Genomic DNA, 18,937 nt, shown 5'->3' with positions numbered 1-18,937 from the left:
CACATTTTTCCTGGGGACACTCTCAATTGAAAAAGGAAGAGAGAGAGAGAGACAGGTTGCGAATAAATGGATCTGTTAGACTGACAGAAAATGTGGGTTTGGAGAGTCTGAACAGGGTTATAAGAGGGGAGCACCGAAACGCTCCTTTGCAACTCCCATCCTGGTGGTGGTGTGGATCGTGGATTTTCAAGAGGAGTTGGTGCTGCGGATTGGAAAAACACATACCTTCCATTATTATACTTTCTCTTCCACTCTGATTGTAACGGTTAATTGTTGCACCAGGCTGGTCCTGCAGTTGAAATTTATTTGGAGGGAATAACGTGAAATAAGCGGAAACACATTTAAGTGCAAAGGTGAAACTTGCTCGATCAAAAAAGTTAAAGCGTTATAGGTGCGATTTGATATTTGTGGACAATGTTGTTTTAATATTAATGCACCGGCAATTTTGTCTCCTTGTTCATTGAATTATTATTGTTGTTCACGATCATGATAATAAAAAACATCAAATATATATTAAAGCTAGCATTCGATTTTAGAAGACGCCAACATGTGAAACCAGTTTTGTAAGGATGCGATACCGTACTTAAATATCTTCTAGATGCATATTCTTTTGAGTCTCTCTCTCTCTCTCTCTCTCTCTCTCTCTCTCTCTCTCTCTCTCTCTCTCTCTCTCTCTCACGCACATATGCCGCGCACGCTCGCTCGCTCGCTGTGTACCCCACACAGCTACATTGAAGAAATATTTAATATAGTTCAGACGCGTTATACTGTTACTGTATGATTGATTTTTTTTGCAATTGGATGTATGTAATTCGGTACAATTTATTGTGATGAGTTATGTGCATGCCAAAAGTCAAATAAAGATTATTATTATTATATATATATATATATATATATATATATATATATATATATATATATATATATATATATATCGTTACCAATTAGCTAATGAAATAAAAGTTGACTCTTGTACAGCTTATTGCACTGAATAAAGGTGTAGATGGAAGATTTTTCTTGGGATTAAACAGACATGCTTCTGTCTTTAAAATCCAATTTGGTCCACGTCAAATTGAACCTCGATTATATCGAACACACAATCAAAAACTTTCGACAGGTAATCAAAAACTTGTTCCTTTCAACAGCCACTGTTGAAAATTTGTCTTCCTAAACCTAGGCAAAAAGTGTTCGTGCACATGGCCCCTTTCACTTGGTGCAATTTTATAAGGAAATAATAATGAACAGCAATTTTTTTTCTGGTGCGCTAATAAATGCCAACATCTACATTCGTGCCAATCCGAAATAACCATGTCAACTTTGCGATATAGTCATTCTAATAATTATTTAACAATAATGGACGAAAATAAAACTACAAAAACTTTGCCTCTGTTCGAGTTTTCAGTTAATGTATATTATCATCTTGACCTCACCTGACAGCAATATTTAAGTTCTTGTTTATAAATAATGCATCCAATTTCTCATTTTCTTTTCATATTTGTTAATTTCTGATATCATTGAATTTTTGGAGACCAAAAATAAAATTAATTATAGAAGACAATTTTGGGCATTCCTCGTTGAGAGCGGTTGAGAGTTGAAACTAGTAGGCGTGTGTCTTTCACTTTGTGTCCTTTAGGCACTTCTTCGCGGCTTGGTTGTGTACTCACTGATTCCTCCTCGAACGCGCACTGACCTTGGATTGAACTCGTTTTCTTTCTGAATCGCGCAGCAGTGGAATTCCCTCCCGTCCGCAATTAAATTGTGTCCAAGTTCCTAGTTTCCCAAGTATTGTAAATTGTATGTGTGATATCCAATAATGTGGTGTAGCTTTAATGTAGCATAGGCTGTAGTGTGGCGAGTGTTTAAAGTAGTGGAATATTTTGCTACTATTTTATTCACGAGTTTCAGCGAGTTGTTCGCTAGCACTACAAATGCCTCATTTCTCCTTTCGTGATTTTCTTGACTTTAAATGTTTGTAAAATAATATGACTTGTTTGGAGAAATAAAAAAGAATTGAATTGAATTGAAAAAATTGGGCATAAATAAAACCAAGCAGACTTTTCTCAACGAGTATAATGTCCAGAATTTTTTCCATGAATGAATCCCCGAGTGCGAACTTCTATCAAGAAATTAATTATGTTTGCCAACGATGATCTGATTCCGCTCTCACAATCAGATCTCAACTGCTGGGAGGAGTCACATAATTTCATGAACAATTTATTAATAATTGGCCAATTTATGATAATTTAATATTATAAATATGTTTACTCTAAAGAGCAAAAAATGGTCAAAATATTAAGCAAGAACTGCAGAAACACGCAAAATATTGTTCCAGATTTTAGAGCCTCTTTCACTTCCCACGTGCATGCAAGCGCAAGAGCATAGCCAAGTTCATCCTGCGCCAGATTTTTTCATATTTTCTGAGGAATTAGTAATGCAAAGCAAATTGCACCCCTGAAATGTGATGGTTGTGAAAAAAACGCCGAATTCTAGTTGGGCAAATTAAAATTGTAGCCTCATAGAGGATGAAGTCCATGTTAGTTTTATTTATATAGTAAATGGAGTTTCTCGGTAAACCGGCTTACCAAAAAAAGAAACGCCTAAAAGTATAAGCTTAAATATTTAAATAGCTTCCACAGTCATGCATGCAATGTCTCGTCATACAGTATTGATAATTGCGCATTTAGTTTTTACGTTCATTATTATTATTTATCCTGCGGTAAATGACCCCGCAGAGTTTATTTTGAGCAAGACGCTTTCGCCGCTCAAGGAAATTATTTATGCATACTCTAAAACGATGAGCAAATAAAACTTTAAAATGTCCCTGATTACGTACGCGTCTAGCTCTTGCCGGTAAGTAATTTTATGCGCAATAAATGAGTTATCGCGAGTGCTAAGTATGAATTGCTCATCGTACATCTTGAGAACAAAAATTTCTCCCCAAACGGAAACTCTGGGAGAAATAAAATTAGCATTCAACCCGTTCATTAGAATGCTTGTCTCAAATTGACACTTAAAGCTTACCTGCTAAAAGGCAGAGGAATTTCAAAATCTTAACGGGATAACTGAAACCAACGATGTCACCAACATAAAAAACTGGTTGTTCTTGTGCACCCAACAGCTGTCTGTCAGTCAGTTTGTCATCTCTGCAATTTAGACAAGGTCCATGTGAGAAAAAAATATATGGGTTCAATGATCTATATGCTCCGATTAAAACTAGTTTTGGGGGTTTATCTTTCAAACTCGAACCGGATATGACAGTTGAAATCACAGCTTTCGCTGGAAATCGCTGATACCTGCAAAATTCTAAAAATTCATTGACCGCGCTGCACGAAAATCCCTAGGGAGAGTGGGAGTGCATTTCACAACCGGCGAGATGTAGCCCAGCAAAGAGTTAAAAGGTTGGGATCCTCTGCTGGGTCACAAAAGGTTTTCACCTTGAGAGCTGCATCTTATTATTCCTTATATTTTAATTGGGTCAAAATATACGGAGCACTTTTTTAAAGTAGTTTTATGTTTATTAATTCATTTAAAAAACTACAGTAAAAGAATTTCCTCATTTAAATAACACGAACAAAGGTAAAAATTTGTGTCAACGTTATCATGTGTTGATATACTTGTAGCATAACTCTCGGTCAAGTTTTTCTCGCTTTTTAAATATTTTAAGTTCTTGACAAAGAAGATATCCACATGTCTATCATCCAATCTGGAGTCAAGAACTAACTCGAGTTCAATTTTTCCTTATTCACTCATTCGGTTTTGACCTTGAGAATGGCCAAAATTATTAATTAAACCAGTTCAATCATATAACAAAGTTTTACATTACCTAAGACATATTAGATCTGGAAAATCAAAAAAATTTCTAAACCTGCTGACCGCCTATATGAGATTACCAAAAACGTTTCTAATTAGATATAAAAATAGCATCATTTCGTAATATCACTAAAAAATATTAATTAATTTTAATAGCTTGTTTGGTCCATTTTTTATAGTTCTTAACTCATTAATAGAACCAACTATTTAATTGCTTATAGCTAAGAGTTTTAAATCTCATGAAGAAGAGATTTTCTAGAACTCTGATACATTTAACTCCGTACCTCCATGCGCGCCCAAACCACGAAAAAGTACAGGTTAAAACGAAAATTGCCGTCTGCATAATATATCATGCGAATGACGTTAAGAATGTCGCTATTTAAATTGCTGTTCCTAACTCCCAAGCTGTTTTTTAAAGGTCGGTTTCTTGGCAGATCATTATTTACTAAAACAGGTTCTCTACATACTTTCTGCTGTTAGCTAACTGTATTAAAGTTATTTTATGCTCATTTGATAGTGGACTAACTCTGTGATATTAATATTAGAATCAGTAAGCAATTCAAAATTTAATGCTAAAGCTGACTGATGAACATGAAGTTTTGTATTATTATTTTCAAAGAAGCGTGTTTCTCTTCGTTTGTGCTGTTTGTCAGCCTTTTATTGAAACTGCAATCTTGTTAGTTCCCAAGGGCGCAATTTTAGCCCCAAGATCCTAAAAAATACATTTTTTTATATCACGATTCAATTGTCATATGACTGAGTTTGCAACCTTTTGAATGCCTACAATAATTTATTAATCAATTTTATTATAATATATGCCTCACATGGTGCAGTAAAAATGGGATATTCAATGAGACTCGACTCATATCAGCATTCATTACGTCGTCTCGCCCAGTTTATTGTTTTTCTTCCTCAATGCACAGATTATTTTAGAAAGTGAATAATTCGACGATTTTTTTTATCTTTCTACATGCCACTTTCGCACGGAGTTATTGCAGGTTATTACGCTTGAACAAAGCCTGTGCCGACTTTCATATGTGACGAGTATAATTTCTTTAATACTCCGTCCTGTAATTTATTTTGAGAGCTTTTGCATCTTGCAGAGGTAGATGCGGGAGGTTATCAGTGTTGTTTGTACTCGATGCATGCACGTGTGTTTTATGTTTGAGAATTTATTCGATAACTGAATATTTAAATTTAGAATAGGTGAAATTGGACCGCTAATAATCAGCGAATTTTCTGGAAATTTTTTCCTCAATACACGTGAAATTTTACACTCTATATAAAAGCTGAAAATATTATTATTCTCCAAAGGTGCAGTAAAAGCAGATTAAGTTAATAGCGGTTTCAGCAGACGCAATGCCAATTATTTAGCGATACAATTTCACCTGTACTTGTTTGAAATCTTCAGTTGTCGAATAAATTCTCAAACATATATAAACACAATCACGCATGCACCGGATACAGACAGGCTATCCAGCAATAAAATTATAAATTTTACTGATCTGCCTCCTATTAAAGTTTTATGGGTTTCTGTTTAAGCATACAGTGAAAAGTTAAACAACTCGACTCTTTAATTCAAATTTTGCAGAGATCGAGTTTCAGTTCACGCGCATTAAGTTAAGAAAACCAGATGAAAAGTAAACCAGCCTGTTTTAAAAACGTATGATTTTACAGCTAAGTATAGAAATATTTTTGCATCCTATATATATAGCATAAACAGGATATCAAACCTGAATTCGGGATTAAATTTTGTTCTATTTTTTTTGCAGCGTCTAGACTCGCACCTGCCTACTAATTCGCTTCAGCACTGCTTAATTGGGTTTGCTAATGTTGAGCATATAATAGATCTGCTCAACTGACCCAGACTAATTTGAAGAACTTTCTCATATCATAGAAAGTCGAGTGGATCATATATGTCATCAAAAATATTTTTCGTTTGCACTTCATGTTCCGCAACCAGCATAATTTTGCTATATAGCGGTTATTATGCAGTTCTTGGGTGTCCAGAATGAAGCTATAAATATTATTTTGCGTAATATCTGTGCCACCTTTCTGCTTCACACATCAAAAAATATCGCCGGCATGTGACTAACCAGTTTTTTCAGAAGCGAATTTCTCCTTCCCGCCCATCGCTACGTCGGGAGACAAGAAGATACTCTTAGTGGTCGATAAGTATATACCGTGCGTACGCACGTCGTTTGATCTGGACTGAGATAATTTGGACTTAAAAGCCTGGAGCAAAAAATCATTTTATAAAGTAGAATCTCTCCTGTCAATCATCGGCAGGCCTAATACGAAAGAAGTGAAAAACGTAATAAATTTGAACCCAAGTCATATATAACTCAGAGCAACACTGATTTATGTAGATGCACGCTTTTCGACACCATTTGACCCCCATGCTTGCAGGATTGAAAATATGACAGCTATTAATTATTTATTTTTTAACTATCGCTTCTAATCTCAATGCTTATATGTAATGAATCAAATCATTTCAAATTGATTATAATTATTGGCTTTTTGATATCTGCTACTATGGCTTTGTCTTCCGTAAAAAAAGAGAAAGGGGAAGCTTTCAAGGAACGAGTTTAGTTGTCCCGTTTTATTAATAATCGGACAATTGTTACTTACAATTAGAGCTATATACATTTCTCTGCGCAGAATTCCAAATGTCAGATCGTGTAGATAGTATTCATTGCTCATGGTCCTTGCCGTGGCTGCTTTGCAATAATGCTCATGGCACACCACCACACCGCTTGAAACGAAGTACTTTTTGCTAGCATATATATATATATATATATATATATATATATATATATATATATATATATTAATTGGCAATTATAGATTACGGCAGTTAGCATGTAACAGAGAGTCGCATATTTTTCGCTGGTTTATTGCGTTGTGTATTTCAAATGATATGCACCAATGTTATTGTAATAATATGCTTCTCGCAATATATAAATTATTATAAATAGTAAGTCATGAAAAAATTTCTTTCCTCAGTTTTCTTCGACCATGAATATGTCAGCTAAAATATCGAAGGGACGAAGCTTGGGCTGTGAAGAGATATTAACTTATAAATAAAAAATAATATAAAATTTACAACTCTTTTCGAGCGATAGCTATGTTTTTGTGCTTTCTAAAATCGGAACCTCGCAAACAAATGCAGCAATTCTCAACAAAAGTTTTTTCCATCACGTGACAAACTGCGACTTTTGATCTGTCTAAATTTCACTTTAATCATTATATTTGTATGTATAATTATATCATAATAATTTTAGGTATTTTTCATAAAAAATAGAGTGGCAAAATTATGAATGTTTTCAAAATATTATATAATATGTGTATACAGTCTATAGGGGACCCATGCATTTAAGAAAAAAACTATAAGCAGGTATACTCTTCAATTCCCATACAGATTTCTACCAATATATAAAGTTATAGTAAAGTGGTGAAAGGTATCCGCGGATTTTACATAGATGGTTCTTTCATTTTAGCTATCAATAATTTTTCCTTTTCGCTTTGCTCTCCATTTTCAAATTCTGGTCATATAATTATAGTGAGATTGGTGTGTGAGGTGAGAGTTATTTTGGAATGAAGCGAATGAAGAGCAGATCACATTACATTGTAATTAAATTATAAATAATTATGTAATTAAGTTGATGAAACAGGAATTTTAATATCATAGAATGTCATCCAAAAATTAAACGAATACATAGGTCAAACAGGCATTGTTGAAAGGCTTATAATATCCAATTTATTTCGAGCCATTGTGATGAACGGTCGTGCTGTAGTGACAAAATCGTAGGTATGCAAAAAGCTTTGCTGAATGGTACTGCCGGTTGCATACTATCGAAGATAATGCCCACAAAGTGGTAAGCGAGTATTGTAAGATATATTTTGAAGATATAACATCCCTCCAGGATGTTACTTTGAAATTAAAGAATTCATTTTGACAGATATGCAAGCTCTGCTAAGTTAACCGAAGTTAAATATTCGCAGCAATCGCAGCATGCATTTTCATCTGCGATTTGCAATTTGTTATGAAATTTCTTAGGTTGGCAGCTCTAACGGGAATATCCCGGGTTTTCGATGTTGCTCTTTCGCAGTGCCATCTGGCGTAATTTAAGAAACGAAGCGTTTGTGGATCGAAAAGTTGGCGTCGATTTCTCCGCGTTATTTGTAAGTTTTTACTTCAAAACTCACCCTTAAAACAATCTTTGCGTGCCATTTTACACATCAAGTGCATTTTCACATTAGCTGACACGAGCCTCGCCGCTTATTTTGCGTCGGAAAGTTAAGGCCGCTAAAATGGCGAATGGTGCCATCTTTTGCTCAAGAAGTTCATGATCGGTTCGTCAACTTGTGGCGTTCAAATCACATATTTCTGCCGATTAGCTGATTGTATCGACTCAATTCGGTGCCGACATAAATTCGGCAAAAATCTTGTCTCTTCTTAAGTTTTATTTTGGATCCTAGTGGCTCTTACTAGCAATCAAAGTTTGGCTTGGGGTCACTTGACTGGTGAATTCGATGCTCACTTGGACCCATGGCTGTGTCAAAACAAACCCAGTTTCAAATTCTCTCCCCGCGTTGGCCAGTTTAATCTCATCGTTTCCACTGGAACCCCGTTCGGGGATCAAATCACGCCCTACCTGGATGAACCAAATCTCCAGGAACATCGTTCTCACGCAAATTCAGCGATTTTGTATTTTGGTAAACAACGCTGTCAATAGACCAAACTGAGTGACGTAGTGCGCTGTGTATCGCAACACATTTTATTCAGCTGGCAAAATTGAATGTTTTTAAGAGTTTGGTTGAAATATGTACGTGAAAGACAAAGAATTTCTTGCTTGCAGCTGTGTTATGAGAGAGTGAGCCATCTCCACTGAAAATGCCTCGTGGAGTAGGTGAAGGATCGACGACCCTGGTCTACCCTAGCGGTTGCCGAGAGGTCAAGGAAGACCTGTCGCCTGACGAACTCATTCGGCGACTGAAAGTAATCTATCTACTTTCCTATTAATATTTGACATGTGTTTTGACCACCGTTCATTTTAGACTCTGGCACACACCTTCCAGTCCATGGGCCAGGATGAGGGCGCATACCACGAATTTGTGCCCCTGGCGCTTCATCTTGCGTCTGAGTACTTTTTGTTGCACCCTAGCAAGGACGTCCAACTGCTCATTGCGTGCTGCATTGCTGACGTCTTGCGCGTATACGCTCCTGAGGCTCCTTACAAGGACCCGGAGCAAGTCAAGGTTTGCGCATTGTCACTTGATATAATTTTAAAACTCATGAGAGGGTTTTGTAGGAAATTTTCATGTTCTTGATCAAGCAACTATCAGGACTTAAAGACCCAAAGGATCCAGCTTTCAAGAGGTACTTTTACCTGCTGGAAAATCTTGCTTACGTCAAGTCATTCAACATGTGCTTTGAACTTGACGAGTGCCAAGAGATTTTCTGCAGTCTCTTCCAACTGATGTTCCGCATTGTGAAGTAAGTGTGAAAACACCTAATTTGTTGAATTTATTACCAATGATGAACACACATTTTCTGATAGTTGTTTTTTTGTTGTTTGTATTTATTCATAAAATGACTTTCACTAAATTAGACTAAGAATGGTTGTTGCCGTTCAATTCTACCTTCATTTAAGACAGACTACTTTGATTTTGAATTTTAAAAACAGTAATAACGTTTCATTTGCAAAAGTAAACCATCAATTCGCTTCATAGTCTGTGAATTACTTTAATTATATTCGCAATTTCAGTGATGAGCATTCTGGAAAAGTGAAGAGTTTCATGCTGGACGTGTTGTGTCCTCTGATCACTGAATCGGACAGTGTGTCTAACCAACTTCTGGACACTATTTTGATCAACATAGTGGAGCCTAATAAGTCGACAAGGAAGAATGCTTATTTGCTGGCTAAAGAGCTGATTGTGAAGTGCTCTGACACCCTTGAGTCATATATTCAATCAGTAAGGAGTGAAATGTTGCAATAGACTCTATTCTGAATATTTGCAATTGCAGTTCTTCAATCAAGTGCTGATCTTGGGTCAACCAAACAAGGAGCTAGCAATTTCTGGCAAAGTCTATGATCTAATTTATGAACTGAACCACATTTGTCCCACTGTCCTGCTGGCTGTTTTGCCGCAGCTGGAGTTCAAATTGAAGTCTCCAGACGAGAAGGAGCGTCTTGGAGCAGTGTCTTTGCTGGCTAGGATGTTTTCCGAAAAAGATTCCACTCTGGCCATTCACCACAGACCTCTATGGCAGGCGTTTCTTGGAAGGTAGGAAATTTTTGAAATAATGTTTTTATTTACATAAAATCTTAAAGAATTTTTTGGGTACTTTTCCACATTCTTGAATTAATACTCTTGCTATATATTCAATTAGTTTTTCGAACTGTTGAGACAATCAGAAATTTGAAATTTAAGTTCAATTCTTGAACTTTGATCATGACTTTCTTATGATGGGAAAAACTTCATGATGTTTTTTGGTTGGTCATTTATGCAAGAACACACTGCAGGGATAACTATTATAATAAATTAATTCTTCTTCTCCAGGTACAATGACATTAGTGTCGCTATTCGCACAAAATGCGTCCAGTACTCCATGCATTTCCTGCTTAATCACCCTGAGCTGCGTCAGGACATAACTCAGACCCTGAAACTTCGGCAGCATGACGCAGAAGAGCATGTGCGATATGAGGTGGTCATGGCCATCGTTGCTACAGCTAAAAGGGACTTCAGCGTTGTGTCAGAGAGTGAAGATCTTCTTGACTTTGTGCGAGAGCGCACACTTGACAAAAAGGTGCGAGCTAATTGAATGCAATCAATACTTATCAATAAATAATCATTTTTCAGTTTAAAATCCGACGAGAAGCAATGAGTGGCTTGGCTATGATCTACAAAGCCCATCTCATGGAGCAGGATGTACCTGAAGCAACCAAAAAAGCTGTCACCTGGATTAAGGACAAAATTCTTCATTGTTACTACATGCCTGGTCTTGACGATAAGTAAGCATCAGACATCTAACCATTTTTTCAAATAACTCTTCTCTAATGTCCCAGGTTGATGGTTGAGAAACTTCTTAACACATGCTTGGTCCCATTTACTCTTCCCACTGAAGATCGTATGAAGAAACTATACTACTTGTTGGGAACAGTTGATGAAAATGCCACTAAAGCATTCATAGAACTACAGAAACTACAGCTTTCGTAAGCATTAGTCCATTAAACAAAATATATTTTATGTTTATAATGCTTTTGGTATTATTTTATGAATTATGATTAAAACTTATTTTTTTTTTCAATTTACAGCATTCGAAAGCTTGTTTCTGAGGTGTTGGAGCTTCAAAACAGAGCACCTGATGATGAACGAGATAAGGATCTGAATGCCAAAATCGTCCAGCTCTCTAAACATTTACCAGAACCAGTCAAAGCTCACGAGTTTCTTAGGAAGTTCTCTGCTCATATGTCCAAAGATGCCTCTTTGCTGCAGATGATGGAAACTGTCATGAACCCGTCTGTTAGTTGCAAAACTTGCTCTGAAGTTATGGTTAGTTGTAATTAATACTTTAATCGTTTGCTTGAAAAAATGAATATTTTCAGTCTCAAATTCTGAAAAGACTTGGCCAGCCAGTCATGACAAATCTGTATTACAATACTGTTAAGATGTTGTTGGAAAGAACTTCCTCAGTAATGGTTGATCACGAAGCCATCAAGGTATAATTATGGGTATTAACTAAAAGCCACCTTTTCACCGGTTCGTTTTTATTAAGGTCCTCGTTGGCTATGTGGAACAATGCATAAGGCACACCAATTTGATTGAAGAGCTCCACTTGAATCCACAAAATGCAGGAGAAAGGGGTCTGAACTTGTTGAAGGTCCTCGCTTTTGTTTTTCCTTCTCATTTCCTTCATGAGGACGTCATTGAACACTTGATTTCCATCCTGGACCTGGAGGATGTCGCACCGCTTGTGCTGACAATTTTGACCCTCATTGGAAAGTTCAAGCCGATCGGGGAGGCATTCCCTGAGCAGATGCGAGCTTTGGTCCCAAAATGCCAGCATCTTTGTGGTGTTGGCGGCCCCAAAGACGCTAAGCACGCCATCAGATGCCTCTTTCATAATTCTGTTGAGAACCTTGAGACCGTTTTTTCCAAGGTTATGGAGGTATGTAGTAGTACTCAAACATCTGCATAATTTATTCACTGAGTGAAATTGCAGCAAATAAGAGACAACTTGGAACCCAACAACCCTCATTACTTGACCTCGATTGTGGCTCTGGGTCACCTAGCTTACAATGTCCCTCAGGCCTTTCCAGTTATTGTCAAGAATACCATCTCCAGGAAAATTGTGAAGGAACTGTTGATGAAGGATAGATCAGATGGTAAATACCATGACTGCTCTGATAATTGGTGTAAAGAGGAAGATCTCCCCCACGACACAATTTGCAAGGTTTTCATTCAATTTGAATAATTATGCATCAATTATATTTTTGTCTGTTTACAGCTCAAAGGCTTGAAAACTATGGCGTTGTGGCTTTTGGGTCTCAAGGATGATACTGTGAATGCTTACAAAACATTCAGAATGATTGATGCGTTCATTGTAAACAAAGGAGACCTGTTGGAGGAAAACAGATTAAGGTATGTTAAGTATAGTCTTTTCTATGAATGAAAGGATGATGAGTTAAAATTATAAGTTAATTGTTTAAAACTCAAATCTTGCATGTTGTGTTACTTTGCAGTTTGGCCGAAAAAGCTTGGTTAAGACTTGGTGCTGGTAGCGCTATGCTGAAGATTTGTGAGCAGAAGGGTGTAGGAGACCAATTCAATGCAACACAGTTTTTCAACTTGTCACAACTGATGCAGGTAATAAAATCTTAGCCTATAAGTCTACTTGTATTTGACTCACCAAAATGCAGGATGAAATTCCACAAGTGCGAGAGCGGTTTGCTGCTAAATTGCATCAAGGTCTGTCTCGCCGCATTCCCCTTAAGTGCCTGCCCTTGGACTTCATGGGCTACTACGCCCTTGCTGGTGCAGAGCCAGACGTCAAGATCAGAAAGACCATCCAAGAGTACATGGTTTCCGACATCCAGAGGAGGAGGGACTATATCAAGGCAGTCACGCTTTCTGGCTGTAAGCATGATAAGCTGCAATACAGGATAGTGAATGATAAAATTAATTGCTTCAGCCGTCGAGAGAGCTCTCAACCAGCTGCCCCACTTGATGCCTGACTTCATGCTGGTGTTTGCTGTTCCTGTATTGGCCCACGACCCTGCGTTCAGAGCACCTGACAGCAAGGTGCAGTTGCAGATAGTGCAAAAGTGTCTCTGGTTTATCCTAGAACCATTGATGATGCGCAATGATAACTACTGCTTTGGTTTCTACAAAAGCTTGATTGAGAGGATGAAGAATCATTTTGACGCTGTTAACCCAACTGATGACAATACCAATCATGTAAGTAAATTCTCAATCCGGTATAGTTGAATTCTTTGTTTTCAAATTTCAAGATATTCTATGAAAGAATTGCAAAAAGGATGATTCATTTTAGGTAGATTTTGAGTTTCAAGTTTTTCTTGAATTTTTGCAGCCACTTTCCTCTTGCATAATCTGTGCTAAAGATATTTGTTTAATGCATTCATATTTCCGTTTAATAAATAATCCTTGTCTTGCTTACCAAATCAGTTTGATATTTGTAGAGATTGTGGGCCGTGTGCGATATTGCAATGGGATTGGTCATGTCTAAGACAACCAACTATGAGATGAAGAAGTATCCAACTTTACCAAGAGTTCCACCGATGTATTTCAAAAGAGCTGATGACCCAAATTACATAAACCACAAGGTTTATGTCCCTCTGGAGTTCACTGTACAGCACATGAAAAAGAATGTTGTCACAACCACACAGGTGCCCAAGAGCAAGCGGAAAAATCCAAATGATAACCAAGACTCCAACAGCATTGACGTGGTAAGTGTATGTATACTGGACAGCTTTTACTTAAGTCAACTCTTTTTGAATTATTTAAGTGTAATGAGATTAGATCCTACAACGGATATCATGCGAGTTTTATCAATATAGTTAATATTTGCTAATATAAGAAGCTTCACGCTCAAAGTTTGAATGCCCTGGTCATTTTGGGTTTTGCTGGAATTTGGAACTGAAAGATTCTTTAAAAGCTTTGAAATGTGATTAATTCACATCTTCAACTTTTTAGTTCTTATATTCCTCATTATTCAATAATATCTCATATATATATTTCATTTCTGTTTCAGCCGATGCAAACTTCTGACACAAAAATTCAGCTGCCAGGTTTTGAGGTGACTCTCTTTATTTACTTAAATTGTGTGCCTGTAGTACTTGTTTATTAGCTGAGAAAAGTGATGATTTATTTTCTTTAAATCTCCTCTTTAACCACTCTTAAATTTAGGACGAAGATTCGATGCAAACGCCAACTTCAACAAATTCAGAAGATGAGCCAGCAGCAAAGAAACCATGCTTAGCTACGAGCGCAACGCCTACAACTAGCGCCATGAAAGTTGTACCTGGTAAAGGAAAATCAACTGTGTGCAATGGAAATTCATGGGCGTGATTATTACAGTGGCAAGCAGAAAGTATGGTCAGCAGAAGGGAGACAACAAACGAGGCAAAGCCAGGAAAAGTCAGTCACCTTCACCCTCAAGGGAAGAGGATGAAGAAGGCAAAACAAGTCAGGAAGTAGATGAAGATGAGATACCAAGCTCTGATGAAATTGAACGCAGAGCTACCAAGAGCTACAAGTATGTTTTCATGAGTATGATTAAATTTAGCTTCAGCTTGACCAATCTACTAACAATGAATTAAATTTAAATTATAATTATTAAACTTAGCGTGCCATTCAATAGTGTAAACCAAAATACTCATATAGACCTATTGATCTTTATCATTGTGAAAGTCTTACTGTTTCATAATTCATCTTGCCTTTATAGTCCTTGTTCATTGATTTCTATTTTCAACTGAACAGTAGGAAGAGAAAAACAGTAGCAGAAGAGGAATCTGAGAAAGAAGAGGAGGCTGAAGTGGAGAAGGAAGTGATTAAGTCTGAACCAACTGATGAACCAGAAGATGAGCCAAAGGTGGCTCCAAAACCAAGAGGAAGAGGAAGAAAGCAACCACTTACTACAGTGAACATAGCCAAGTCTCCAACTCCACCTGTGTCTGACACAGAACCTGACTCTGCTGAGCCTATCAAGAAAAGAGGTCGGCCTCGAAAGGATTCCACAACACCAACTAGTACACCTTCTGCTGCAAGCACTTCAAATGACAAGGATTCAAAATGTGAGTGCTATTGTTTATCTCCTGCAAATCAATACTGATAGATAAATCAATTGATTTAAATTATAAGTGGTTGACTAGCATTATTTTCTTAAAATATCTCTTGAATATTTGAGAACTTGCTTAAAAAAATTGATGATAGAAAGGACAGTATTTTGAGCAAGAAATCAAGTAACAAAGCATCTAATCAGAAACATAAATGAATTGAAGTGTTATTTAAAAGTATTGTGCGTTTATGTTCAGATTACTCTTTTCATGACGTGTATGTTGCACAGTACATAATTAGAGCTATTTTTTCTTTTTCAGGGAAATAGTTTTCTTTTTGAGACAGTATTTTGTGTGCTAAGTAGTTTTGATTATTTCTTAGTTGGCATAATGTGTGTGTAAGTAGTTTTTTATTTCTAGGAAAAAAGTATTTTGTTTGAATGCGTAATAGAGTAAAACAGACTTGTTTTCAACTTATCTAGGCTGTGTTAGATGATATTATTTAGCATTATTCAAATGATTTAAAATTGCCTAATTTGTGTCAATGGCATGGTCCCTTGACGATTTAAAGGTCTGGAATTAAGTTAAATCTTATTTTCAAAGCCCTTCATTAATTTAAATAACAATTTAAATTTTGAAATATATCTGGTTTGAGGCGTTAAAATTGTATACTCTTTGTGCAGCCGAAGATGCAGAGGAACCTCAAGAGAAAAGAAAAAGGGGTAGACCTAAAGTCGCCAAGGAACCTGAACCCGAGAAGGTGCCTGACAAGCCTGCGCCTGCTGCTAAATTGACGTAATTTTATTGTTCTTATGTTTGCTGCATTTTAGATTTTACCTTGTTTCGTTGTCTCTTTCAGACGCAAGAGTGTGTCAAACGGTGTAGCAGCCAAAGAGGATGAGAAAAAGGATGATAAGAAGACAAGTGCTCGCAAGAAGGAGGAAGCGCCAAGTGCCGCGCCAGTTCGGCACTCAACCAGGCAGACCAGGCAGGCTTCGAGCTAACCTACTCTCTGCTTATCTGTGCTACAAATTGCATCCAGAGACTTGTACAAGCTGACTCTTTTCTAAGCATTACATTGGACATAGTTCTATAGAAAAATCGTTTGTAACACAAGTTTTAGGAGTTCGTATTTTTTCAGCCAGCGTTTTCCATGTTTTGCTTTACTATGATTTATTCGATTACTTGAGCCCAAAGTGTAAAAACATCAATTGTAACAATTATTATTATATTATTGTCTAGTTGTACTCAAGTAGTTTTTCCATATTTCTCTGCAATCTGAAGAGGAAACGAGATATATTTTTTAAAAAGATACACTTCACAATGTTCTATAGGAATAATAGTAGCTAATATTATTATCCATGTGACTCACTCGTTTCCCCCGAATCTTGGTAATTTGCTGCATTTTTCCTTTTGTGTCAGTTATTATTTGTGGAAATAAAGGACAACAATCTTAATTTATCTTGGTTTGTAATTTATATCCGAAAAACCTAAAAATTTGTAACTATTGGCAACAAGTAACTCTTTATTTGTCAACAAACGTCATAGAGTACAAAGAAAATAAAATATTAAACACACAGACAACATATAATATGTTGGAAGTCCATTACATGTATGCAGAAAAATGCTCATGTCATTAATTTCAATCGATTAAATTCAGTAAATGAAGTGTTCTGATGGGAAAATTCTTTATGATTCTCAAGCTTTGCGAGTTAACAGTCAAGAAAATTGATAAACCAGTGCGGTGCTTCAACAACTAGATTCGATCACTTGGTTGATTAGTGGAGTTCAACTCACACAGCAACATTGTAATATACAACATAAATTAAAATTATTAAAGGTACTCAGGAGCTGATCGCACGGTTCTCAACCATCTCACTTATCAAAATTCAGTGCAATGGTATTCGGGAGTATGTAATTTTCAAATCCATTTCTGCGTAGCCTCCAATTTGGTGGAGTGGCAAAGTAGGTAGCTCGGTTCAGGGTTATCCAAATTCAAACTTGAATGCATTTATTACATATCCCACAACCTGAAACAAAGTACAAAAACTCGAGTTACAATTTATTCAATTTCGTGTTTAGCAAAAAAAATAAATAAAATAAAACGTCCAAGCGCGTAAAAGGCGAGTCTATGTCGATTCTGAGCAAGTAATAATAGCATAAGTTTCAAAATAATTTAATTTAAAAAATATCGGGAGAGTCGCGCACCCTAATCACTGGGTCTTCAGACTCTTCAGTCATCGTCGTCGTCATCGTCCGACGGGACGAACAACTCGTTCTCTTCCAAAAAGCTGGCCATGTTCTGGCTTATGGTGGCTCCAATGAAGAGGCCGAGGAACACTGTGACCGCGACCCCTAATAATCCATACGGCTGTTTCTCCGGCTCTTCGAAGAACGCGCCCGTCGGCTTGGTGACAGCCTTTCGAGTCACCTGTCCGGTGGTCTGGAGCCGTGGAGGGCTCGCAGTTAGTCTAGCGTTTATCAAAGTACGCACCAGCCGTGCGGCCATTTTTCCGCAATGTATGGACTATGGGGCGTGTCGCTTGCGCCTGGTAAAGCAGAAACCAGTGAAACCACTGCTGAAAGTGGGTGGCGGGCGCCAGGCGAGGTGGAAACTATAAAAGCGTCGCCAGAGAAAAGCAAGAGAAGCTAATAACTAATAACAATGAGATATTAATCTATTATATTACTCTGAATAATTCCAATATTTATTTTCGTAGTTTGCCCTCTACAATACGTTATGTTACCATCGAGGAGCAAAAAACTGTTTGTTACAGTCGTTCCGTCTTTTTGTTCGATTTTAGTGGTTAAGCTATAACACTTACCACGGCAGATAAATGACACCAGAAAAATGTTATTTCGGTTAATTTGTAAAATATTTTTAAACAGGCGCGTTACTAATAAATTAAATATATTTTCCGTTTTCTAGTGTATAACCTATACAAAAAGTTTGTAATAATAATTTACAAAGCGCAAATTAATATTATCTCCATATAATAATATATTATCTTAAATTATTATTGACTATTTTAGGAAATTAACAACATATTTAAAAATAAAAATTAGCTGATGTTGAGAATTCCGTAGAAAAATATTTTATATTTTGTTGCGTTAAAAATCAATATTATTTTTCGAAAGAGGTTCACGAAATAAATTTGAAGAGCAGAAATAAAACTGCGTTTCAAACTTTTAATTAAACAGGTTGACAAATAAATTTACAAATACATGCAGGAAGACTCATTCTGCAAGCACAGAAAAAATGATGTTTGGTTAGCAGAGGCACTTTAGCTTGGCTTAAAGAGTACGTACGTGAGACTAATTTATTGCAGACGGTTGCGCTCGTCGCTGAATAATAGAATAAGCTCGCGTTTAGCTTTGGGTCAGAGCCAAAATTTTGAATCAATGGGTTGGTTTCCTTTTGAGGATCAACTCTACACATTTTTTACAGTGTGTGAGTTCAAAAACAAGTATTATACCAGAAAAAAGCAAAGTTTCTGAAAAATTGTCTAAATTGAGGCACGGAATAATTTTCGCTTAGTATTTATAATAATTCCATTTTATTTGTTGAATTATTGAACGTCTTGGCGTGCTACCGCGAATCGCGCATTTCCACTCGTCCGCGAAGATTGTGGAAATGCCTCGCCACGACGGAGGTCTTTCAATTGAAACGCCATGCATGCATTCGCCTGAGCTTCAGGATGCCCGGCAGGAATGGTGAAAAGTCAATGCAGATTGCTCCTCATTTCCTGGAGTCAAGTGAATGACGTTTGAATTATTCTGCCTCCAAGCTTCAAGCAAGACTTTCTGGAAAGCCAACGAACTTT

General features: G+C 36.8%; 2 protein-coding genes across 3 annotated transcripts in view; one reads left to right on the top strand and one right to left on the bottom strand.

Moving 5' to 3' along the window:
• The window catches only part of LOC135942339 (luciferin sulfotransferase-like), a 37,066-nt gene that overhangs the window by 7,588 nt on the left and 10,541 nt on the right, over positions 1–18,937 (bottom strand). Inside the window, exon 1 of one of the 2 annotated variants that reach the window (XM_065488407.1) lies at positions 4–158. The exons of the other annotated variant lie outside the window; for it this stretch is intronic. The gene's annotated coding sequence lies outside the window, so the exon portion shown is untranslated. Of the gene's footprint in view, positions 1–3; positions 159–18,937 lie in introns of those variants that run through there. 2 annotated transcript variants of the gene reach the window in all.
• On the top strand, positions 7,878–16,574 carry pds5 (cohesin associated factor B pds5). Its single transcript, XM_065487893.1, has 24 exons — positions 7,878–7,995; positions 8,673–8,812; positions 8,872–9,072; positions 9,126–9,310; positions 9,582–9,789; positions 9,842–10,101; positions 10,378–10,624; positions 10,678–10,829; positions 10,884–11,030; positions 11,133–11,370; positions 11,424–11,537; positions 11,594–11,986; positions 12,041–12,271; positions 12,326–12,459; positions 12,561–12,684; positions 12,738–12,954; positions 13,010–13,275; positions 13,518–13,784; positions 14,090–14,134; positions 14,245–14,362; positions 14,416–14,593; positions 14,818–15,131; positions 15,797–15,908; positions 15,973–16,574. The coding sequence occupies exons 2-24, from the start codon at positions 8,708–8,710 to the stop codon at positions 16,115–16,117; spliced, it is 4,401 nt and encodes a 1,466-aa protein (XP_065343965.1). The 5' UTR covers positions 7,878–7,995; positions 8,673–8,707; the 3' UTR covers positions 16,118–16,574.

This window comes from Cloeon dipterum, chromosome 4, assembly GCF_949628265.1.
Source record: "Cloeon dipterum chromosome 4, ieCloDipt1.1, whole genome shotgun sequence".
Classification (NCBI taxonomy): domain Eukaryota; kingdom Metazoa; phylum Arthropoda; class Insecta; order Ephemeroptera; family Baetidae; genus Cloeon; species Cloeon dipterum.
This window is presented reverse-complemented; position numbering and strand designations above follow the sequence as displayed.

Coding starts and splice junctions, on each gene's coding strand:
- pds5 (XM_065487893.1), top strand. CDS start 8,708: ATGCCTCGTGGAGTAGGTGAAGGATCGACGACCCTGGTCTACCCTAGC. Junction 9,311..9,581: donor CTGATGTTCCGCATTGTGAA/GTAAGTGTGAAA, acceptor TCGCAATTTCAG/TGATGAGCATTCTGGAAAAG. Junction 12,685..12,737: donor ACTTGTCACAACTGATGCAG/GTAATAAAATCT, acceptor ACCAAAATGCAG/GATGAAATTCCACAAGTGCG.